This window comes from Glycine max, chromosome 15 (assembly GCF_000004515.6).
Source record: "Glycine max cultivar Williams 82 chromosome 15, Glycine_max_v4.0, whole genome shotgun sequence".
NCBI classification, from domain to species: domain Eukaryota; kingdom Viridiplantae; phylum Streptophyta; class Magnoliopsida; order Fabales; family Fabaceae; genus Glycine; species Glycine max.
This window is the reverse complement of record NC_038251.2, coordinates 41083972-41109708: the sequence shown is the minus strand read 5'-3', so window position 1 is coordinate 41109708 and position 25737 is coordinate 41083972. Positions and strand designations below refer to the sequence as shown.

The following is a 25737-nucleotide window of genomic DNA, read 5'->3' as shown; positions in this document are numbered from 1 at the left end:
AAAAATCCTATATTTCTAGGGTACCCTACCTACAATATGGAGCCCTAAATACAAGGATCAAATATAATGACATCCTAGTCTAATATGTACAAAGAGAATTGGACCCAAACTTCACCCATGGGCTCAGAAATCTACCCTGAGGTTCATGAGAACCCTAGGGTCTTCTTCAGCAGCTCTAGCCCAATCCTCTTGGAGCCTCTTGCTCATGGCTCTAGTGACTGGTCCCTTGCTAGGGAGGATTGCATCATTTCTCTCTTTTAGAGATGATAATACAAATTGAAGATCTTAGAAGAATACTCAGTTGATTTGCAAGTGTTTGACCAATAGTTTTTTAGAGAGCATTTGACAATTAAGTTCTCTTTTAAAATCTCTCTCTTACTTTTCGAAGTCAGACACACATATATATAGGGCCCATTGTGTCTTTTCAAAATGGTTTGAAGAGAAGTATCTTTTCAAAAAGCTTTTCTAAAATTTTTTCACTAGTAATCAATTACAGGATTCTAGTAATCGATTACACAGTTATATTTTTGAAGAGTCATAAATTTTCAAAGGTTTTTTGAAATCTCTTCACTAGTAATCGATTATAGGATTCTGGTAATCGATTATACAGATCAAAATTCAAACAATTTTGTGTCATTAGTCAAAAATATCTTCACAAACTCTCTGGTAATCGATTACATAGTTTGGTAATCGATTACTAGTTCAAAAATATCATTTTGAACTGATTTAGCCTTTGATAAAAGAGTGTTTGATACTAAAAATGTTGAGGCCAAACTAAAGCAATCAAATTGAGATTCTTTAAACAAATTTACTAAGTTGTTATCTTAAATTTACTTGATCTTGTTTGCTTGACCTTGAATTAATCTTGAAGCAATCTCTGTTTGCTTAACCTTGAATGTTTCTTGAAGCAATCTTGTTTGCTTATACTTTGGCATCATCAAAAATCTGTATACATACATTCACATTCTCCCCCTTTTTGATGATGACAACCATTATCAAGTAAATTTTTTTTTGGCATCATCAAAACCTGCATGATTCACATTGGACACTCTTTCTTCATGTGTACAGACTTCTTATTTCTTTTGCTGAGATGACTCTTCTGCAACACCCTTAGTTTTCTTTTTTTTTTCTTATCTTGAGAGGTTAAGCTTAAATGAGTACTTTCAGAATTGTCTTTTTGTAGCCTTTCTTCCTCTTGTACACCATGAGATATAAGCTAACTAAGGGACCATTTGTCCTTATGAGTGGTATAGCTCACTTTGAATTGCCCAAGGTGTGCAGGAAGTGATATCATAACTAAATGCTTGAGTAGGTCATCACCAAGTTCTAACTTAAGTATTTTCAGTTTTAATGACAGGTTAGACATTTCCACTAGATACTCTCTTATATTACTTTTGCCCTTATACTTCATGAGATGAGTTTAGCCAAAAGGTTACTCACCATTGCCTTCTCCTTTTTTACATGTTCAATTCCCTCAAGAAATTTCTCTGTATTTTCACCCTCAGACATAGAGCCCCAAAATGCTTATGGACGCTTCATGATCACAATGCACGTTCAATTGAAATGGTCCCATTTCTCAATTTTTGCCTCACTAGAGGTTCTCAATGCTAAATCCAAATCCATATGGTCAAGAATAATTTCTATCGCTTCCTTGCAAACATTAAAATTTGTCTCATTCAGCTTTGGGAGACAAATCAATAGAGAACACAAAATTAATAACATCCTCACAAAAAAAAAGAAAGTCGTATAAAAGATATATAACCAGGCGTGTAAGCATTTTGTAAAATAGACCCATCACAGAATACCTAGCACACCATTAATTCCAAGTCTTTGGATAGAGAAATTAATTTGTAATTGGTACTCTCAATACAATGATCAAATATTGACAATAAATTTTGTCAAACAATAGTCTTTCTTTGGACCGACTATTATTCACATGAAAACACCTTATAATTGTCACACATTTATCATCACAAGTACAATATTATTTGGTCAAATTTTGACCGAACACAATTCGCATAAATAATTTCATACAAAAATCTATGTAATTTTAATCAAATCAATTTTCACACTAGGGATTACTTTGGCAATGTATCATGTCAATGAATTTAATTAAAAAAATTACTAGATATGAAAGTAAATGAGAAAAATTTGTTATTGCTAAATTAACATCCAATCGTGATAGCAAAAAATACAAAACATTAATTACGACAAGTAAATATCATATCCTTAAATAACGTTATCACAAATTCATGAAAGGAATTAAAAAAGATAATTAAATCATGTATTAATTCCTAAAATAAATATTTAAAAGATTTTGTATAAATAAAAAAAATATTTAGTACTAATTCATGTTTGTGATATTTGTGCAATGCACCCTATAAACCGGAAACGGGAGAAACTTCACTTCACCTTCAACTTTAATTTGCCCCCATGTTAGAAAACTAGAGTTATATAAACAAAATATTAATTATTTAACACCTCGTGTGACTTGAACCCAAACACGAAGACAAAAAAGTGTAAAAAAAAATTCACTAAAAAGTTTACAGGTGTCACATACGAGTGGAAGAAAAAGTTTGAAATTTGAAAACTTTGGATCAAGGAGGAAAAAAAACAAAAAAGGAAATGTACAAATTATGGGTTACCCAAACAATTGACATATTTATCCCAAATAGAATCCCAAAATAAAATTAGGGTTCATGTAACAAAGCAACATAGGTATAACACAAACCAAACAATTTTAATTTCCAATAATCTAACCGTAATGGTGGCTTTGATACCACTTGCTGAAATTTTAAGGGATCCTTATAAGATACCAATAACCACCATAAACACATTACGTTAGATTATCAAGAAGTGTTTTAAGAATACCTGAATCCATAATGATTGATTAAACAAATGCAACAGAATCTGGTGAACAATCACGAACAATTGGTTTAATGACTTTCCTAAACCAAATCTCCTTATTCCTTATGAGATTATCATTTTCTCTTCAGATGGGAAAGGGAAAAATTGTTTGTTGATATGGTGTATTGGGAACCATAACCGTGTGTCAGGTTTTAAATCTATTAGGGTTCCCATTATCCCTTAATGGACCAAATTGGTTTCAGCTCATTAAGCCCATATCAATTTTCCATTGATAATCTAATAGGCTCACCAAATTAGATCACTTATATTAAGCCCATACAAAATATGAATAACTAATATAAATGTTATAATATAATATGTAACCCACATTAATTAATTAATTAAGAATTATAAAATTCCAAACATTGGTGCCTACTAACATCAATGGTGGACCATGTTTGATGTTTTTTTGTTAAAAAAATTATATGCCCTTGATGTAATTTTAAACTAGGTAATAATATAATAAGAAGTAATTATTGTCAAATTGGTGAAGAAAGCAAATCGTGTAAAATAGATTTTAATGTAAAAATTTTACCATCATTTTTTTAGAAGTTGTATATATACTAGCGTTGCAACCCATGTAATGCATTGCTTAATAGTAAAAAAATGAGAGAAAAAAATAGAATAAAATGTTTAAATTTTTAAAAACAAAAATAAAATGTATTAAAAAACAAAATAAGTGTAAACTTTTCTGCCATTGACATGTGGCGAAGGATGGACAATTTACAATTAATATATATGGATATATAAATAATAAGAAAAAAATGAAATAATGTATTACAATAAGGCTTAAATAAGATTTTCTTACTTGAAAAATGTCATTTTTAGATTACTATCTAGTATTTTTTCAACTAAGTACCTGAAAAAAATTATATTTCAACGTAGTACCTGTCATTAATCCACTTATGTTAAGTGATGACGTAATAGACAAAGTACCACATCATCACATTCTTCCCCTTCTCCACCATCATGGTCAGCTTCCCCTTCCTCCCTTCCATCGCCCCCTGCATCCTCACCATGAACTCCTTCCCTGTCACCCTAAAGTTCAGCTTCTTGGCCATGCCTTGCTCCCAACAATCCTTTTCAACCTTAGAAACTTGAGCTTCCAAGATATTCCATTCTTTTCATTCCTGCGTGAGGAATCAACGATCTAGAGAGAGTGTTCCTCATCATAAACTTCGTGTCAATCCAATTCCTCCTAAGAACACCCTCTCTTCTAAGATCTTTCCACATGCAATTGACTCTCCTTGTCTAGAAACTCCATCTCCCCGTTGGTGACAAATGGCTCAATGAGTACATGGATGAGAGCTCCAAACTTTGGGATGTTTGCCAAGTCATCAAGTTTGGCATTTTTGGCATCAACACCTACTATTCTGTTGCCCTCAAAATCACTTCCTCCAGCAAGTCCGTTGAAGTTGAACGAGTTCAGAGGGGTGTTGTACGCAATGAGGTACGTGGGTTCGTTGCTACTTATGGTACTTCTGTATGGATTCATCTATTGCTATGGTGACTCCTTGAACTTCATGCTAGGAGGGTGAGTTCGAGGGTTGCTTGTTCCTGGGATCAACATTCATAATGTCGACGACAAGGCTACTGAGAGGGGTGTTAGAGAGAACAGGGTCTTAGGGGGGAGAGGAGTGGGAGAGTGACGTGACAACGACATGTTAATAATAAAACTTGATGATATAACACTCTGTTTGTCACGTCATCATTTAACGGAAGGAGACTAGCAACGGATATTATGTTGAAACATAAATTTTTTTTAGGTATTTAGTTGAAAAAAATATATGTTAAATAATAATCTAAAAATAATATATTTTCCCGATATAAAAAACTTAATTAAATCTTACCATATGATACTTGTTTTGGTTTGAACCTAAATATGATACTTACCAAAAGTAAAAAAAAAAAAATTGAAGTTAAATTCTACCGTTAAAATATAAATTAGTGAGTGTTCCTTAATCTTATAATAAGACTATACAAAATTTATTAAAAGAAAGTTAAGAATCCAAGTGTAAAAAAGAAAATTTTAAAAAAAAATTCTTGATAAACTTGTAGTTTTTTTTTTTTTTTTTTAATATTTTGTAATCTATGAGGGAGAGTGGGTTAAAAAATAAGAAGCGTCATGACACGCTCTTTCATTACATTCATTTGTTTTTTTTTATGTATAAAAATTTAGCAATTGCCATTTGGCTGTCCTCTTCCTTCTTTCTCTCACATCTCTCTTTCTTTTCTCTCTCTTTCGTTCACAAGTCACAACTCACAACTCACTTCGATTTTCCTTCTGCTACACCAACGCACGAACACACTCACAGACACTCACGAACACAACGCTTCTTCGTCTTTTCTGATTTTCGCTCCAAAACCCATTGCTTCTATCACTCACACTCCACTTTCAGATCGGTGTGTGTCTCTCTCCCCGACAGACAAAAAAAGAAGAAAAGGTTCTTCTCTTCTTTTTCTGACTCAATTTTATTCCTTACAGCACACTCTTTCTTTTCCATGGTATTTTTCTCTCCAAATTTTGAATCTTTATCATTGCATGTGGGTAACGAATACTGGGTTTGTGATGGGTTTGATATCACACCCTTTTGTTTCTTCAGATAATTTTAGGATTATTTTTTTTCTTTTGGTGTTTCAATAGTGATGCTGAATTGGTTGCATGCAAATGGGGTTTCTTTAAAGTTCTTGATTAAAAGATTTGGTTTTGAATTCTGGGTGTTTTTCTTCGTCGACTTCTGTTTCTGAATTGATCCTCTTGGGATGAATTTGTGTGCTTTTCAATTTTGCTTTCCCTGGTATTCTAGTGCCGATATTTTAAAGGGCATTTGTGTGTGTTTGTCTTTTGAATATGGGGTTTTGGGTTTTATTGGAGATTTAATTTAGGTGACTGTGTCTTTGAGCTTGCATGCAAGGGATTAATGTTCTAATAACCCTTTATAAAGTAATCTGCCGAGAAATGAAAAACTGTTGTTTTTATTTTACTGTAAGGATTCTTTTCATTTGCTTGAATTTACCAGTGCTTCAGTGAATTTTTAGTTTGAGTGTTTAACATAATCATCAGGTTTTATTTGCTTTCCCTTCTAGAGTTATCCTCTGTTTCAATTTTGAAGTTCATTTATGAAGTCGATTTTATTTTTATCTTTTTGGTCTTTATTTTTTTTTTTTTCAATTTATTGTGTGTGGTAGATAAAAAACAGACTAACAATACTGTCACATTTTTCTTGTTTGCTTGGTCTCATTTTCTTTTTAATGGAAATGAAATGTACCCTGCTGCTAAATTACAAAACCTCTCATTTTTTCTCCTTGTTCTGGTTTGAGTTTTGCATTATATATTTAAAATTATTTTCTTCTAAGGAAATTGCAACTTTACCAACTACATGATATCATGTTTGACAGAAAGTTTTGAATTTTTCTGGCCTCCCTTCAATCGACGGTTTCCTTTTGTCCGTTTCAATGCATGTTAGGCATGTAAGTTATTGTGGATCCTAAGATGGTGATTTTGAATTCTGTATTAATTAGCTTCTGATTTTCTGGGGCAGGATTTGAAGATTTGGAAAAGTTGCTTTCAGTCTTGAAGTACTAAAAAAGTTGAGTGTGAGATGTGAAGTGAATTTTGAACAGTGAAAATTGGTAAATGGGGACCCAAAGGCAAAACTCAATGTACAGTCTCACACTGGATGAGGTTCAGAATCAATTGGGTGATTTGGGGAAGCCGCTAACTAGTATGAACCTTGATGAGCTTCTAAAAAATGTGTGGACTGCTGAGGCAAGCCAGACCATTGGTATGGACAATGAGGGCACATCACAAGCTAGTCAAGCTGCTCTGCAGCATCAGGCTAGTCTGTCATTAACTGGAGCACTAAGCAAGATGACTGTAGATGAGGTTTGGAGAGATATCCAAGAAAACAAAATCATTGCGGAGAAGAAGTTCGAAGACAGACATCCTACTTTGGGAGAAATGACATTGGAGGATTTCTTGGTGAAAGCAGGTGTTGTTGCAGATGCATCTTCTAATAGAACAAATACTGGTACTATAGCTGGAGTTGATTCAAACGTGGCAGTACCGCAGTTTCCTTCACAAGGACAGTGGATACAATATCCACAAGTACAATATCAGCATTCCCCACAAAGTTTAATGGGGGGGATCTATATGCCTAGCCAAGGTATGGTACAACCAATACACATGGGAGCTGAAGCTTCGATAGATGTTTCATTTGCAGATAGTCAGGTGGCATTGCCATCACCTCTGATGGGAACAATGCCTGATATGCTGACTCCTGGAAGAAAATGGAGCAATTCTGAGGACATGAGAGAGAAGACTGTTGAGAGGAGACAGAAAAGGATGATAAAAAATCGGGAATCAGCTGCCCGTTCAAGAGCAAGGAAACAGGTGATCTTTCTTACTTTATTTTGAGTGACATGTTATCTTAGTCCTTATCCTTTAATTAGTTTTTTCCTTAGTAAAAATCCTAAACCTGAATCATGTTATAAACAGGCATACACAAATGAATTGGAGAATAAAGTCTCGCGCCTGGAAGAGGAAAATGAAAGGCTGAGGAAACAAAAGGTTAGATTCATCTTTGAAGTTCTAATTTAATTGCCTTAAGTGTGCTTTGCTATTAATTGAAATTCCTGCATATACCTTCAGTCCCAAAATTGAGTAGTTTCTCTTTTTGCAGAGTATATTTTCAGAATAAGTAGGAGACTAGACAATCTTAGTTTCAATTATTATTTTATGCCTTTTGTAGAGATAGGAAACTCTGCATATTGTAATTCGTTAATCAAGACCTGAATTAACAATTATTAACAAATTGTCTTTGACCGTGAAATAGTTTTACTCAATTTCCTTGAGACCATACTTTACTTACAATTAGTGCCTGTAGTTGGTTGATTTTTTCTTATGTGACTTGGGAATTAAATCAGATATTTGAATTCCATTAACAACTTCTTTGCTGTGTGAATTTGTAGTCTTTAAGTGTATGATTTTGGTAGCTGGCAACTAGTAATTAATCTTCAGAAACTTCTTATTATTCAGTATGGTGTGTTGATGGAAAAGAAAATTCAATAAACACTTAAACAGAAAATTGCTCTTTGTTTAATTTTTCTGGGAGGAAATATTATTAGACAAAAATTCTAAATTAAGGGGAACTGGGGAAGAAAGGTTTCTCCTTTGTTTGAAACTAGTTTATCTCTGGTTTCTTCTTTGTTTTAATAATGGGGGAAATTTATTTTTCCTTTTATCTATTTTGTTTTATTCGTTCATTTCCATTCTGTTTTTTAGATGTGCAGATGCATTTCAATCATTTTAAACATGTTTCTTACTCTTGGCCCCTTGCAAAAGATTAAGCATTGAGACATAGTAGATCAGAATAAATACTTTGGTATAACTGTTTAGATATTTTGAATGGCAGGATGATATACTCACATGATTGTTAGATATTTTCTTTTCTACATTATCAATCAAGACAAAAGGCACCTCTTTCCTTCCCGTTTTTGCATTATCCTGCTGTTTTAGGATATTTGTAGAAACAACTTGTTTCTGTTGACTGTGATGCACCATGATTTTACAGCTGTCATTTATCTGTATTCTGTACATTGTGGATTGACTGTATGCTGGCTAACATTATAATAATCTGACTTCTTTTTATATTTCTGGATTTAGAGTTTGATGAATTTTAATTTATAATCGATAAATCTAGTAATCAAATGAGTTTTACTTTTCTGTATATATGTCATCCAAGTCTGGAATATTGAGTGACATGAGAATGGAAGAATTAGCAACCCTGCTTATATTTTTTTAACTAAACTAAACTACTTTGTCATATATTGGCTTAGGCTGATTCCACTTCTTCTGTGAACAACCTAAATTATAAGTTATTGCAAATCATTGATCTATCCCTGTGGGTTTGTATCCCTTGGATTATGGAATTTGGGGGTTAGTTTGGACTCTCGTAATTGATTTTGCTATATTGGAATGAAATAGGAAAGTACTTGGTATATTGGAAAAAAATAGGAATGCACTTTGATCAACATAATATCCTAGATATACTTTGTTAAGATTAGTTTATATTATTGTTGTACCATTTTTCTCCTCTTTGGTTTTTTGGGTAGATCCTTTCTGGATGGTACTAGCTGTGCAATGGGATACGTCTTTATGATGATTACAATGCTTTTGAAATCTTTGGTGTTAGTTTGAGGAGATTTTATCATGCCAGTGTTTCCATTCTCATTAACATTAACTGTTTTTAGTTAGACATTTGAACTTTAGTGCTTTTATTATATAAAAACTTCGTACCCCATTGCCCGGAGGCTCTTCGCTATGCGAAGGTATGGGGGAGGGATGTTGTACGCAGCCTTACCCTTGCATATGCAAAGAGGCTGTTTCCGGATTCGAACCCATGACCAACAAGTCACCAAGGCACAACTTTACCGCTGCACCAGGGCTTTTATTATATACATTAGAAAAATAAAGTTGGTCGCTTGAGGGATCATTCACAAGAAAATCTTATGACACATGAAATTCAATGAATCATTACAAAAACAGCATTGTTAACATGATGTCTTATTAGGATGTATCCTTCCTGATCTCACTGCTCTAGCTTGTACAGTTGTGTAAGATTTTTTGAGGAAAATATTTGAATCAGGTTTAATGTTGTGACTTGTGATGAATAAACAGAATTGAACATGTGAAAGCCTGACACAACTCTTGGATATTTTTTCCTTTCCCTCTGCAATTAATCTTTTACAAAAATTGCCTCTCATGCCAATGCCTTCTGACGTTTTAGCTATTTAGAGCACACTTGTCACCAAACATAAATATTACTTCCATGCGCTGGAGTTCCATATCTTGTACTAGCCATGGCTTTTCTTGCTGCTTTATATAACCTGGCTTTTGTGGGTAGTGAGCTTGACTTTGATTTACTAGCTTTACATTCCTTGCTCCTTCTTGCACAATTGGAGTTAATTTAACAAAGATATTGAATCATAAACCCTTAACACAGATCTTCACTGCTCATTCATTAGTACATGCTTACTTTCTTATTTCTATAATCATAGACAGACTAGTTTATAAATTTTCCTCAACTTGCAGGAGCTAGAGCTGATGTTGCCATGTGAACCCCCTCCTGAACCTAAATATCAACTTCGCCGAATAGCATCAGCTCCATTCTGAGATCTGTACCTAGTTGTAGAGGTTTGTATATACGAGTATCAGGGAATTCTCCTTGTGGATTACTGTGCGGTTGAATCTGGTATGCCAGGAATAGTTATGAGATGCATTTGCATCCAATGGCTTGCTTTTAATTGTTGTGAAGTTCTTTATAACTCCTCTGTGAAAGTTCTTCAGAAAAAAATGAAAAATATTGTAGTTATACCATTCACAATATAGCCCTTTTAATCATGCCTTGAGAGGTACTTTGGCGTTTTGGGGATGACAAAATTGTGGGGTCTTGCCATTTTTCAAGTTATGGGAAAATAGGGCGACTTTTAATACACACCAGAGATGAGCATCATCAATTACTAATTACTAATCATGGGTTTAGTTTATTGTACTCGATCTCTTTTTCCAGTAACGAAGAGAATCTGTGTTGTTGCGTTTAAAATAATGGATTATGTTACAGTGGAAGAAGAGATTTAGATAAGGACAAAACTTAGATACATATTCATATGCATTTTTTGGTATTGATTTCTAATTAAAATTGAGGTTTTACCTTTTAGTAATTTGGGTAGTAAAAGTTTCCATTAAAGGTCAACGTAAATTATCAAATTTATGGACTTTAGAAATAATAACCAAAAGACTTCTTTCAAGGAATAGATTTATAGTTAATGGTTAAAGGATACCCTTAGGTGTTATTAATAAACAGATGATTTTAAACAAAAACACCACAATCATGAAAACAATAATCTATTAAAATGCGGGTTAATTGATTAAATCAAAAAGATTTTTAAAACTGATAACACATGCCAAGCAATAGTAATTAATCAAATCATGGCGTAATGGATTAAAACAGAAAGTTTTAAAAAACTTATCACATTTAACTCAATAATGGATTAAAACGAAGAGTAATCGATTAAAATAAAGAGAAATCACAAAATCATCAAGAAAAACATGTAATTTTTTGAAAAACAAATGAGTAAACACACACATCAACAAACTAAGACATATCAAGAGAAATAAAGAGATATGGATTGCAATATGCAATAGATAATATGCACTAACCAAAATGTCATTCTATGCTAGTTGAACCTATCTCTAGCAAGTGGTTTAGTGAATATGTCTGCTAGCTGATGCTCATTATCTATGAACTCAATGCAACAATCACCTTTTAAAGCATGATCTCTAAAAAAATGATGTCTTATTTTTGTGTTTAGTCCTATAATGCATGACATGATTTTTAGTGAGATTGATCGCACTTGTGTTATCACATTTTAGAGGAATGTGATAAAGGTTTACTTCAAAGTCTTCAAGTTGTTGCTTCAGTTGGAGACTTTGAGCACAACAACTTCCAACTACAATATCATCAACTTCTACAATGGAAAGTTCTACACAAGCTTGTTTTTTGCAGTTCCAAGATACAAGAGAGCTTCTCTATAGGTGGCATGTCCCACTTATGCTCTTTCTATCTAATTTGCAACTTTTCTCATCTAAGTCAAGGTAGGTTGAAGTTGCCATTGGAGTAGATGCTTCTTTTGCACTTTTTATACCGAATTTCATAATTAGTTTTGTACAGGACTTGATTTGACTTAGGAAGGTTTCATGTTTCATCTGCTTGACTTGGATTCCAAGGAAGAAGTTCAACTCTCCTATCATAGATATCTCAAATTCTTTCGGAATATAATTGAAAAATTCCTTACTCAAAATTTCATTAGTAGCACTAAATATAATATCATCAATATATATTTGAACAATTAATACCTCACTATTTACTTTCTTAATCAACAATGTTTTGTCAACTTAGCCTCCAGTGAAAGATTTCTCGATTAGAAAACTGCTCGATCTATCATATCATGAACTTAGAGCTTGTTTCAAACCATACAAAGTCTTTTTCACTCTATAGACATGGTTAGGATGTTTGTAGTCCACAAAACCTGATGGTTGATCTACATACACTTCTTCTTCAATGAGACTATTGAGGAAGACACTCTTCATATCCATTTGAAAAAGTCTGAAATCCATGATACATGCAAATGCAAGTTGCAGTCTTATGGCTTCTAACCTTGCAACTGGAGCGTAGGTTTCATCATAGTCGATTCCTTCTTCTTGGTTGTAACCTTTTGCAATCAATCTTGCTTTATTTCTTACTATGATGCCAGATTCGTCAAGTTTATTTTGAAACACCCACTTGGTTCCAATTGACTTGTGAGAGGTAGGTTTAGGAACTAAGTCCCACAAAGCTTCATTAATGTTTCTTGGTTCAACCTGAGAAACAAAAGCCATGTTGTTGCAGAAAAACCTGAGTCTAGAATGAGTAGAGACACCCTTTGAGATTTCTCCAATTATGTTATCCAAGGAGAGGTCTTTCCGAGTTTTCCATTCTCTAAGAATTTCTTTAGGCATTGTAGTGAGATCTCTTTGCTTTGTTCAAGTTCTTCAGACTTGATATTATCTTCAAGAGCAAAATCCTTTTCCTGAAAACCTACATCATCTTCTTCTAAAGAATTATCTTGAACAATAGAGTTAGTTTCATCACATACTACATGAACAGATTCTTCCACACTTAGAGTTCTCCTATCGAATACTCTATATGCTTTACTATGCAGTGAATAACCAAGAAAAATAGCCTCATCGGCCTTTGCATCAAATTTACCAAGAGAGTCTTTACCATTGTTTAAAACAAAACATTTGCAACCAAAAACTCTTAGGTGAGACATATTTGATTTTCTTCCTTTATACAGTTCATAAGGAGTTTTATTTAAAATAGGTCTAATAAATACTCTGTTCAAAGTGTAGCAAATAGTACGTAAAATGCCAGCCTAAAAATACTTAGGTAAATTTGTTTCATTTAAAAGGTTTCTTGCACCTTCTTCAAGGGATCAATTTTTCCTCTCCACAACACCATTATATTGAGGTGTTCTTAGGGTAGAAAAATTATGGTGAAGTCCATTTTCTTCACAAAAGTTTTCAAAAGACTCATTTTGAAACTCAGCTCCATGATCACTTCTAAGTGAAACAATGTTGAGACCTTTTTATTTTTATTTTGAATCACCTTGGAAAGTTTGTGAAAAGCATCAAAAGCTTCATTTTTGGTTTTCAAAAACAAAGTCCATGTGAACCTTGAGTAATCATTTACTATAACTAAGCCATAGTAATTACCACCCAAACTCAGTTCTAGAGGGACCAAATAAATCAATGTGAAGACTTTTAAGGGGTTTTGAAGTAGAAACAATTTTTTTACTTTGAAAGGAATTTTTAACTTGGTTCCCTTTTTGACAAGCTTCACAATTTATTTTTCTCGAACTTGAGTTTTGGAAGACCAATTACTAAGTCTTTCCTAACTAGATGATTGAGATGGTGCATGTTTATGTGTGCAGTCCTACGATGCCACAACCATGTATCATCTATCTTACTTACCAAACAACTCAGCTCATGAAATGATGCATGTTCAATGTTTAACATATAGATATTACCTATCCTTTTGCCAATATGGACAATATCGCCGGGCATATGCTTCACTAATAAGACAACAATTCTTGTTGAATTCAATTTTGAAGCCTTTGTCACATAGTTGACTAATGCTCAGAAGGTTATGCTTTAGTCCATCAACATATAGAACATTCTTTATCTGTGTTTTATACTGATTTCCAATATTTTCTTCTCCCATTATTTTTGCCTTTATTGTTGTCTCCAAAAGTGACATATTCTCCTTCTTTTGACACAAAGTTAGTGAGTTTGGACTTGTCACCTGTCATATTTTCTTCTCCCATTATTTTATGCTTTAGTCCATCAACATATAGGAACTAAGTTCCACACTTCATTCTTTATTTGTGCTTAGAGCAGCCACTATCCAAGTACCATAGCGAGTCCCTTGCTTTTAGGCACACCTAGAAGACAAAATCAATTAGAGAAAGGTGGTACCCAATTTAAGTTGGGTCCAATGGGGTTAATCTTCACAAATAAATCTTTTGGAATTTAGATACATTTGCCTCTTAGAACATCATATCTCCTAACATAGCATTTATATGATGTACGATCTCTTTTCATGCAATAATGACATGTCTTTACATTTCTCTTAGAATGCACTATGTTCTTCTTTTTGGAGACCTTGTTTGGGTTCACCCCTTTTAAGGATACAAACTTGGTTTTCTTTGAAAAGGTAGTTTGCTTGTTATACCCCAAACCAATCTTATCTGTAGTATGCTTTCGCACGCTGAGCATTTGATTAAGATCACTCTTTCCTTTGTTTAATTTTCTAAAAAGATCTTTAAGATAGGAAAGCTCAATTTGAAACTTCATACATTCAACATAGTGATCCTTTTTGAAATTTTCAAATTTAGTTTGCAAAGACTTGTAATCATTCATGTTAAAAGAAGTAGAGGTACAATCACAACTAGTGGCTTTATAGTTGGAAACAAGTTTTTCATTTTCTTGCTTCAATTTATTCATTTCACTTTGTCTTTAAGCCAATTTAGTGATATGCAATTTCATATTGCTTTTCAACTTTTTTGTTTAGAACAAAAAGCCTTTGAGCTTCTTCATGCAATTCATTAAATGCTTCCAAAACTTCTTCAAATTTAGGATTTACCTCAATTTCTTCAATGGTTGATGAGTCATCTATTGACCTTACCATTAAGCATACATTTGCAACTTCTTCATCACTAGAAGAGTTGGAGGTTGTTGACACATTATCTTCCCAAGCTATGTAGGCTTTCTTTTGTTTTCTATCCTTCTTTCCTTTCTTTTCATCAACATGTTTTCTAAGGTAGATATGACATTCTGATTTGATATGGCCTTGCTTACCACATTTAAAGCATGTGAAGTTGTTGTTGTTGTTCTCAATCTTCTTGAAGGATTTAGAGAATTTTCTGTCTTTGGATTTCTTGAGAAATTTTCCAAACTTCTTTACCATTAAGTTGAAATTCTCTGCCTCTTCTTCACTGTTGGACATATCCTTGTAATCTTCATTTGAGGAGTTGACTTTGAGTGCAATTCCCTTTCTTTTCTTTTCTGTTTCTTCTACATGAGATTGTTGAATCAACTTATGTTCATATGCAAGTAATTTACCGAAGAGAACTTCCATCGTCATTGTAGCTAAGTCCTTGGATTCCTTGATTTTGTAATCTTTGGTTCCCATGCTCTTGTAAGACAATTGAGGATCTTGATGTTCAGCTCATCATCTTCAAAGGAGATGATTCATAATATGGGTGAATCTTGTTTGAAGTTCTGTAATGGTTTCTCCATTCTTCATTTAGAACGTTTCATATTTGGATACAAGAGTGTGTTTTCTTGCTCTTCTCACATTCGCTGGGCCTTCACGAGTGACTTCAAGCACATTCCAAATTTTCTTTGCACTTTTGAACCTTGCAATACGAAAGAATTCATCAGAAGATAAACCAGAAGTTAAAATATTTTTAGCTTTTTGACCATCTTGAACTTTTCTTTTCTCATCATATTTGATCTCATCCCATTTTTTAGGTACCAATTCACCATTTACTTCTTTAGTAAGAATGAAAGGACCTTTAACAATGACATTCCATGAACCGGGATCAATTAATTGGATAAAGATTTCCATTCTTTTGCCAAAAAGAAAAATGTTCACCCTCAAACAAAGGAGGTCGATTGAAAGATGCACCCTCTTTGAAAGTGATTTGTTTTGAGCCCATCTTTAGAAAAACTGTGATTTTGAGTAACTTTGAAGACTTAGCTTTGATACCAATTGAAAAAGATGATTGTACTCACAAACCAAGAGGGGGGGGGGGGGGGGGGGGGCTGAATTGGTTTTCAAAACAAAATGAACTTTTAAAACTAAAGTTGCAAAACCTTCTTTTGTACGGATCATATCACAAAAATAGAACTCAATCAATCCATCCTTTACACAAGATCCTTGTTAGAGTTCTTTCTTTCAAAAAGATATTTTCATGAACCTTTAGAAAACTAATCAAGACTAGAATGAGAAAGAAAGATAAGATCAATAGAAGAAGTACACAACCTTTTTATATTGGTTCACTCTCTATCACTAGAGAAGCTAATCCAATTATCTAATCCAAAACCTGAATTAGATTTTCACTATGCATATAAAATCCTTACAAGCAATCTATGATTCCTACCCTGGAAAAAGAGACTTAGGCACCCAACACTAGGGTTCTTTGTGAATAAGAGTCTAAGAGAAACCTACCCTTATTCCAAACTAGAAACACCAATTCCAGCATGCATTCAGCGATTCATGCACAAACAAAATATGTGTAAAACCATACACGAAAAACCAAAAGTAAGGATAGACACAACCTAGCCAATCCTTTTCACAAAACCTTGCTTGACTGAATAAAGTGGCTTCTTATACTCAAGAAAGTAACAAAATTCACTTATTACAAAAGATCTTCACAATCAAGAGATTTGAAGTTGTGAGTTACTGTTTCTAAGCACTTTTCTTCTCTTCTTTCTTTAAATAATAATAGCACATGATCTTGACTTAATTAGATGATTATTTCATTGTATTTTGAAGAGAACACAAGTTGGTTATTTATAGAGAAAAAAATTATAATTTCCTATAATCGATTAAATATACAAGGTAATCGATTAATTGAATGAAGTAATCGATTATATTATCTTTTTAATCGATTAAAGTGTTCTTCCCAAAACCTGGAAACAACTCAAGAACAATGTAATTTATTAGATACTCAAAGTAATTGATTAAAGTGTTCTTGTTCACTTCTGGAACACTTATAGAAAGGGAAGTAATCAATTATATCACATGGTAATTGATTAAAGTTGAGACTCCTAAATAAATCAGTCATTGTCTCAAAAACAATTGTGTAATTGTTTACGATAAGGCTATAATCGATTAAACCAATATGAGACATAACTCTGCAAGCTTAAGACAACTTGTGTAATCGATTATGATAAGGATTTAATCGATTAAAACAAAGAGTTTTTCCTTTTGAAGAACTTTTATAACTTCAGAAAATTTCTTCTCACTCACTCATGATGATGCATGATGCACAAAAGATATGATATTGACTAAGATGCAACATTTAATAGAGCATCCAATACAAATGCCACTCAAAGGAGTTGGGCATGTAAAAGAAAAAACATCTTCAAGCTTTAGTCTTTATATTGCTTATGTTGCTCCCTATATCTCTAACACCTCTCTCAAAGTACGGTGTGGTTTGAGGACGAACCAAATGGAAGTTGGTAGGAGTGTGTTAGACCCTGATTTCATCCGGGTATAATGTTTTTATCAATCAGATATGATGTTTTGATCATTGCTAATCGAATTATGGTGTTTGGAACCAGTTACAATGCAAGGCCAAGGGGTCGCGTAGGGTTTTGATGGTTGTTTGTCAGTTCCAGAAACAAAAGCCACAAGGAAATGGCAAAATGGTCACTTGCTACATTTTTCTGACCCTAAACTCGCCTAGGCTAGCATCTAGCTCGCCTGGGCCAAGAAAAAGCTTTAGCCTTAAGCAAGCTACTCACCACCAACGTTTATTTAAGGAAAACGTTAGAAAAACCAAAAAGAGGTCTGCGAATTTTGAACAGAAGGGTTCATGAGTTGTTTACGCATAGGGAAGGTATTAGCAACCCATGCGCTCGTCACAAGGGACGACATGCTTTAATAGAGTGTGTAAAACGTGACTTCAAAATTATTTATTTTCCCCTTTTTTTATTATTATTTTTTTTGAATCGACAAGGGTGTTGCCCTTGCTCCTATGTATCCCCAGGTGCAATGAGGAAATCAAACCTATGTAGTTCTTTAATAAGAATGTTTATGTTTTTTTTAAAGATTTATTTTAATTGCAAACAAAGAGAAAGGCGTTGGACCTTGAAACAATCTCAAGTGATATTTGAGCAGAAAATATTACATTTATAATATCAAGAGGGATACATAAGGGTACAAAGATTACACCCGATCCTTAAGAAAAACTAACTAATCATTGCGCAAGTCGCAAGACTAACAAGAGAAATGACAAAGGAAATGATCCAAAGTCACAATTTTGCAGCGCCTCAGCTTTACTTTTCTTCTTCTCTTTTTCCTTCTGTGTTTTTCCTCTGTTTTTTAAAGTTTTAGAACCCCCAACCTCTCCCCCTACATGGCTATTTATAGAAAAAGCCATCTAGTGCAGAGGAAGCTCGCCCAGGCGAGCTGGTTACTTAAAGCTGAAGGTATCAGCTCGCTTGGGCAAGTGGCTTGCTTAGGGCTGAAGAAATTTCATGGGCCAGGCGAGCCAGATGCTAGCCTAGGCGAGTTTAGGTCCAGAAAATTCTAGGAAATGACCATTTTCCCCTTTTCGTTGTGGCTTTTTGTTTTTGGAACTGACAAACAACCATCAAAACCTTGCGTGACCTCTTGGCTTTGCACTGTAATAGATGCCAAACATCGTAATTCGATTAGAAATGATCAAAACATCATATCCGAATGATAAAAACATAATACCCAGATGAAATTAGGGTCTGACAGTTGCCCCTCTTTACTTATCTTTTATTGAAAGTAAAAGATAAGTAAAGATAATGACACTAATTTCATTCGAGCAATCTAGCTATTCAAAACCAGATGCCAGAGAAAAAAAAGAAACCGAAAAAACAAAAGGACATTGAAGTCCTATAACACCAAACAGAGGATCTTGAAGTCCTATAAAACATAAAGTGGAAAACATTGGAGTCCTATGGGGCATAAAAACAGAGGAAATTGACATTGAAGTCTTGTAAAGCGTAAAAATAAAAGACATTGAAGTCTTTGAAAAGCATAAAAGTAGAAGACATTGAAGTCTTTAAAAAGTATAAAAGTAGAAGACATTGAAGTCTTGTAAAGCGTAAAAACAGAAGACATTGAAGTCTTTGAAAAGCATAAAAGGAGAAGACATTGAAGTCTTGTAAAGCAAAAAAACAAAAGACATTGAAGTCTTTTGAAAACATAAAGACAGAGGACATTGAGTCCTGTGAAAACATAAAGGCAAAGGACATTGAGTCTTATGAAAACATAAAGATGGAGGACGTTGAGTCCTATGGAAACATAAAGACAGAGGACATTGAGTCCTACGAAAAATAAAGACAAAGGACGTTGAATCCTATGGAAACATAAAGGCGATGACGTTGAGTCCTATGGAAACATAAAGGCAAGGATGTTTAGTCCCTGATAAATTACAAAATTTTGTGTTTGCTTCCTAATAAATTAACAAATTTTATTTTAGTCTGTATTAATAACAAATGGAAATATTTATCATGAACCAAACACAAAATTTGTTAATTTGTTAGGGACTAAAAATAAGTGTCTAGGACCAAAACTAAAATTTTTGTTTTATTATAAACTCATCGCAAAACAAAAATTTATGAAGGAGTATGACACCCTCTACCAAACATGCATATAAATGGGAAAAACATATAAAATATGGAATCTAATTAAATTAATTTGATTCAATAAAATTATAAGTAAATCCACGTGGATAAAATGTCCATATTCACTTCACTATTATCAAATAAAACTTCTCAGAAACATTTCTTGCTCAAAACAATGTCATTCAAGGTTACAAAAGAACTCAAGTTAAGTAGCAAAATAAAACAAAATAAAACGACATGTTTGGAACATCATGCAATTAAAACATAAACCCATGCCCCAGTGTCACATCCTATCATAGCATTGTGTCCCAACATCCTTCAGCACGAGGTTCCTTAAAGCAATCCATGTAGTCATCTACTCCCACGAACACAAGGTTCGAGATCATCACAAAATCCAAATACAAACAACACACGAGGAGTGAGTTATCACATTATTAAATAGGTAGAGATAAACAAAGAGATACATATAAATAGTATAAGTATAACATGCTCAACTTAGCACAATTCGCGTCATTTTACCACTCATTGCGTAACATCACTTGTTCCAAGGATTTAATCACAAAATCACATTCTAGACCTTCACATTAATCACTTGTTCAGAACAACAAATCTCAAGTCACAATGATTATTACACATGCATTATGCAACAGATATACTAAGACTCAATCCTATATGCAATGTGATGTCATGTCAATGAGAAACAACACCAGGGCGCTTAGGAGTACATAACAAGACACACTACACAATGGGTATGTTAGGTCACTCTCACTAAGTGAAAACATAAGGTGACCAGTCAGGGTCACTCTGTTTTGCTGGAATGCACCAATCATATGGGATCAATATAGGCTTAAAGGAGCACTCAAGCCGAGTGTATTTACCCCCAAGCCCTAGACTTTGAAGAATCTGTTAGGGCCTCACCTTCCTGATTCAGGTCCAAACCCTAAAACAACTTTTTCATGCAGACACTGCTCATGAATTATACAATACTCAAGATCTCACACTTATTTTGTAAACATGTTTAACACAATGCACTACAATTTAACACCTCAGGTTCCTAACTTGGAACCCTACACTTTCCTTTTAACGTCTTGCGCATTATGCTACAATTTAACAACTAAGGTTCATAACTTGGAACCCTACACTTTCCTTTTAACACCTCATGCATAAACATTTTTCTCAAGGTAAACACCAGTCAGGTTATTATATAATTCACAACTCAAAACACAAGTAATATCACATCAAGTATTAATCACACACTTATTCACAACCATATCCGATGCCCATAATTTAACACCTCCCAGTGTCACATTCCACCATCACATGTTCATGTGTATCTAACAAACTAACACATGCACAACTTGCCACTTATACTCAATCTCAATCAAAATTCATAATATACAAATAGTATTACACATATAAACACACACAATATATAAATAACTAAACACACAAATATTCTAATCATGAATTTACAAAGTGAAATATAATCAAACAAAACTTCACCAAAGATTCACTAAAACTTTCAAAGAACCTTATAGATAAATAGACTTTGACCAATTTTAAAGAATAAAAATATGAAACAATATATAAACTCATACTAAATATTAAAACTAAAACAATAATCGAGAATGTCATTTTGTTAGCCTATTCTAATTCCAAATTATAATATTAATTCCAAACTATATAAAAATACCCTAAAAAGCATGAGAAAAGGGAAACACAAAATCAATATCTCACTCCTTCTTACGGTAAATCTCTCCTTACTTAATTTCATCAATTCACACTAATTAGAAAATTCTCAATTTCTAGGTTTCACACTCAACACAAGAACATATTAATTTCACAATAATTTTACATTGGGACATCAATTGGTCTGTCAACCACATTCAATTCGTGAATTAAAGAATAAGAACATAATTGAAATTTATAAAACAACCTAAAATTTATCCTCTAGGGATCCCTATACATGTTCATTCTAATCTCCAAGCGTGAGTAACCCATATCTTACCTCTAAGCGCGCTCACGTGTGTGGTCCAACAGCGATAGCGCCATCTCTAGTGGTTCCATAAGATTTTTCAAGCTTTTCCTTTGGTTGCTCTGCTAGGGTTTCCAAGCGTTAGAGAGAAGGACAAGGATTGGAGCCTTAATTTCACTGTCTCTATTCGAGGGGAATTTATCTCTCTAAAGATATTATATCACAAATCCCAACATTGAGAATATATAAAAAGGAGTTCCGAAAGTGGTATTGAAATTTCAATACGATCCAATAGTTAACGAGTCTGGGATAGAAGTTTTACTTAGGCACGTTTGGGTGTATGCGGGAAAAATAAAGGGTTTTGAGAGAGGAAGAAGGGAGAACGAATTTGGGAGAAAGAAAGAGCGTAGAGGCGTATCGTAATTGTAAAAACTGACTTAGTATATCTCTATTTATAGCTAGGGTACTTAGAGCCTATTATTTACTCTATTTTCTTTTTTTTTATTATTATTTTATAAAAAAGAACTCTATTTTACTCTTTCATTAAATAAATAACCAATTAGATAAATAAATAGAGATGAATAAAAGCATAGATAGTTGAATAAAAGAACTCTATTTTACTCTATTTGAAAAAACATAGTTCTGACTTAATCCTATTTTACTCTATTTTACTCTATTTGAAAAAAGCATAGAGATGAATAAATAGAGATGTATAACAGGCTAAAAAAATCAACCTATCCCTAGTGATGAATTATTTAGATACCCTTTCCCAGTTCTATTAGAGAATAATACTTCCCAATGCTACCCCTAAAACTTACTATGCAAATGGGTGATCAAACCATAAACACAAAAACTAAGCATAGAAAAGGATAATGAAAAAGTAATATTCATAAATAGATAGGAAGAGAAATTACATCAAGCAGTTGGCTGCTGAGCTCCCAACAAAAAGGGTTTAGCCTTTCATTGTCATTGTAGACTTTACAATTGCAAGAGGATAATATTTAGAAAGGGGGAAATTGAAAAAGGGAATGGAGGAAAGGAATGACTCCTAATGATTGCTTCTCCTACTTCTGACCTTTGCCTTCTGCAAGGAATTGTATTCTCTTAAATTTTCTGAGTGTTTTTTTTCCTTCTTCTCTCTCCTTCTTTTATAAGTGCAGTTAATCTTGGTTTTCACGCAACCATCATGCTAAGCGTGATTGCCGCGCTTAGCGAGTATGGCGATAACCTTGCACTTAGCACGCGATTTGTGCTAAGCAGGCATTCACGTTCTAGACTTCTCTCAACTTCTTAGCGCTAAATGTGTGTTGCCTGCTAAGCGCCTGCATCGCGTTGGGCGCCTAAGACAAGCTGGGCAAGTAGCTTCACATCGTTGATTTTTCTTCTTTGGGATTTACTTTTTTTTCTATGCCAATTATTCACCAATTACAATGAATTCACAACTTTTAACACTTTCTGCACAACAACTTAAGTGATGTAAAAATTTCAATTATTCACAATAAAAGGAAGAAATAAGAGAGAAAAATTAACAATCCTTACTTAATTTAATCCCAAAATATACCAGTTATCAAACTCCCCCAAATTTAAAGCTTTGCTTGGCCTCAAGCAAAAGTAATTACACTAAGATAAAGTTTAGAGTTTACCAATCACTACACATGAGATAATTGCATACATTCCAAAAAGCTTCATTGGCCAATTCTCAAGTTCACAGTTGTCATAAGTTCATGAAAAGAGCATGAAAAGGATACACTTTGAGATGAATCAGTTAGCAAGAATGACAAGTCACATGGATGATTCACCAAGCTTCATTCTCTCAATCCCACAAGTGTCTCAGTTATAAGTGTTTCAATTACAACAACTGAATATTAAAGTTCCCAACTTTGCACGTCATCTCTGTCTATGCAATCCTACATGCATAATGTGGATCACTAAGGACTTTATCAGGCTTGTAACGTGGCTAGGCTAACAAAGAAATAATGGTTTTTCTTGGATTTGAGGCTTAAGATCTAGGAAAGCATTCATTCCCCCAACTCTTGACAAACCATAACTCATAATTTTTTCAACACACCAACCTTATTGTTTTGCTACTCTTTTCAGCACAACCACTTTATTGGTCATAACTTACCCCAGCTTTTTTTTCTTCAAAATGATAAGATTTTTTTAAATTAAAAGGTAATAGACATTAATACTGGGTTGGAGGAATACCATATATTGTGACTCACGTTAACTTGTGTTATTTATTTATATACATGCAATAAATATTCACCCAAAAACACTCCCCCAAATTTGGGACAAATTTGTTTGGATTCATGAGTACTCTTCTACAACCTAAGAAGGGTAGTTATTCAACATCAAAATTTTGGCTTAGGTTCCAATGACAAATAACTTACATTAGGCTAAAAAAGAATGCAAGGGATACATTCATTCACCGGATGACTTTTTGGCTAAGTAGCTGTAATAAAATAACAATTAAGGCCTTGATCATCACCACATCATACATGCATTCAAACAATCCAAGAGTCATGCAAAATTGGGAAATTAAAACCAATCATTCTCTCACAATTTAAAGTTCACATAACTCACCGGTTTTTATGAAGCATTCAGGTTCACCTTCTATGATTTTTTGTTAGAAATACTAACCTCTTTATTCTTGTATTGTTAATTCACACTTCAACACTTACATTGACGCCTGCTTACATGAGAATAAAAAATTTAACAAAAATACTCATTAGTATGCATTTTATCTCACTCATGCAATCAATTCACTCAAAATGTGTTGCAACCAATCAATAAGTGCCTATTTCACTATCAGAATTAAAATTAAATGACTGAATTTTAAATTACCATAGTTCAAGAAAATAAAATGACAATAAAATAGAGAATAAAATAAAGATAAAGAAAATAAAAATAAAAAAATATAGAAAAATAAAGAAAAGAAAAATGAAGAAAAATCCTGATCAATAAAAAAAAGGGCCTCAATCCCGAGCTGGTCAAGGGTCCCAGGCTCCCTAAGCAATAATGATGTCTGCCACATAATCTTCATCAGCTCCTGTGTTTGCGGTATCATCATTACTCACGGGAGAGGTGTCACCCCCCTCCCCCCGACAAAATAAGGCTGGACTCCTGGCCAAGGAACCTATTGTAGGAAGTCCTCTGGCGTCATTAGTGGATGCTGAAGGGAGAGTTGGATGGAAAGCTAATGGAGGTTCTGGATGATGAGGCACTTGTCGTGGTGGAGGTTTTGCATCATCTGAATTAGTTGCTCCGGCTGGGAAGAGGAGGGCTAGCTGGCGGAAGATTAGGTGGCTAGAGGAGGGATGATTGGTGGTGGTGGTGCATCCTGAGTGGCTGTTGTTCGGACCCACCTTGGCCCTGGAAATACTATAAAAGAATCTGCTGGATTCTAATAGTTCTTCTTAATATAAGCAAAGTTAATCATTGGGCTGAGGGACTCGTATGTCAAAGTGTCTAAAGAGACCCCCTAGGCATCGCAAAGTGCGATAATCAAAGCGGGGAAGTCGAGTCTGGACGTACTGGACTGGGCGACCTGTGTAATCTGTAGGGAAATCATACTGCACACATCTATGTCCATCTGCATCACGAGTTTGTATATCAGGCGGGCCTGATCCATGTTAAGGTCGGAGGTGTGGGAGGTAGGAGTGAGGTTAAATTATAAAAGCATGCTCCAAGTCTGGGTTAGAGTGGTGAGGTCCTTTCACAGAATCTTCCACAAAGCTCCCTCAATATTAAGAATAAACTACCTTTCTAGCATGCACAGCTTGGCCGCTATGGCTTGATGGTCAAGATAGGTGTAGAGATACTGTGATGCAATCCTCCCAAGGAGGGGACCCATCACCAGAACCATGGCTAGGAGACTTTAGGAAGATTGGGCCAGGGATGCAGGAAAAGGTCCTAGAGTTCTCATGAGCCTTAGGGTAGATTTTAGGCCCATGGGCTAAGTATGAACCCACTTATCTTTGTACATATTAGATTAGGATTTCATTATTTTTTGGATTTTGTATTTAGGGCTCCATAGTGTAGGGAGGGTACCCTACAAGTTTAGGATACCCTAGTAATGTAGGATTTTTCAACCCTTGTATTTTATGGCACCTAGTCTAGTTTTTGTATTAGGGGTAGTTTTTTAATTTCACATGCATTAAGTGCACTATTTGATGTGTGTGTTGGGAGAGAAATTTAATTGAACTACGAGAAGCCCAATCCAATTAAATTTCGGACTAACCTAAGGAGGAGGTGAACATTTGCTTGCTACACCCCATTGCCACATCATATAGTCACACTTTGTGCATATCTTTCATGCTTTACATGCCTCGTGACACCTAAGCACACTTAGTGGAAAATCTTG

The 25737-nt window shown here is 34.1% G+C and overlaps 1 protein-coding gene across 1 annotated transcript; it reads left to right on the top strand.

The window, feature by feature from the left end:
- Positions 1–5071: 5071 nt before the first annotated feature.
- Positions 5072–10323, top strand: BZIP128 (bZIP transcription factor 128). The gene is made up of 4 exons (NM_001358775.1): positions 5072–5351; positions 6450–7300; positions 7406–7477; positions 10001–10323. The coding sequence occupies exons 2-4, from the start codon at positions 6545–6547 to the stop codon at positions 10079–10081; spliced, it is 909 nt and encodes a 302-aa protein (NP_001345704.1). The 5' UTR covers positions 5072–5351; positions 6450–6544; the 3' UTR covers positions 10082–10323.
- Positions 10324–25737: the final 15414 nt, after the last annotated feature.

Coding starts and splice junctions, on each gene's coding strand:
- BZIP128 (NM_001358775.1), top strand. CDS start 6,545: ATGGGGACCCAAAGGCAAAACTCAATGTACAGTCTCACACTGGATGAG. Junction 7,301..7,405: donor GTTCAAGAGCAAGGAAACAG/GTGATCTTTCTT, acceptor TGTTATAAACAG/GCATACACAAATGAATTGGA. Junction 7,478..10,000: donor AAAGGCTGAGGAAACAAAAG/GTTAGATTCATC, acceptor CTCAACTTGCAG/GAGCTAGAGCTGATGTTGCC.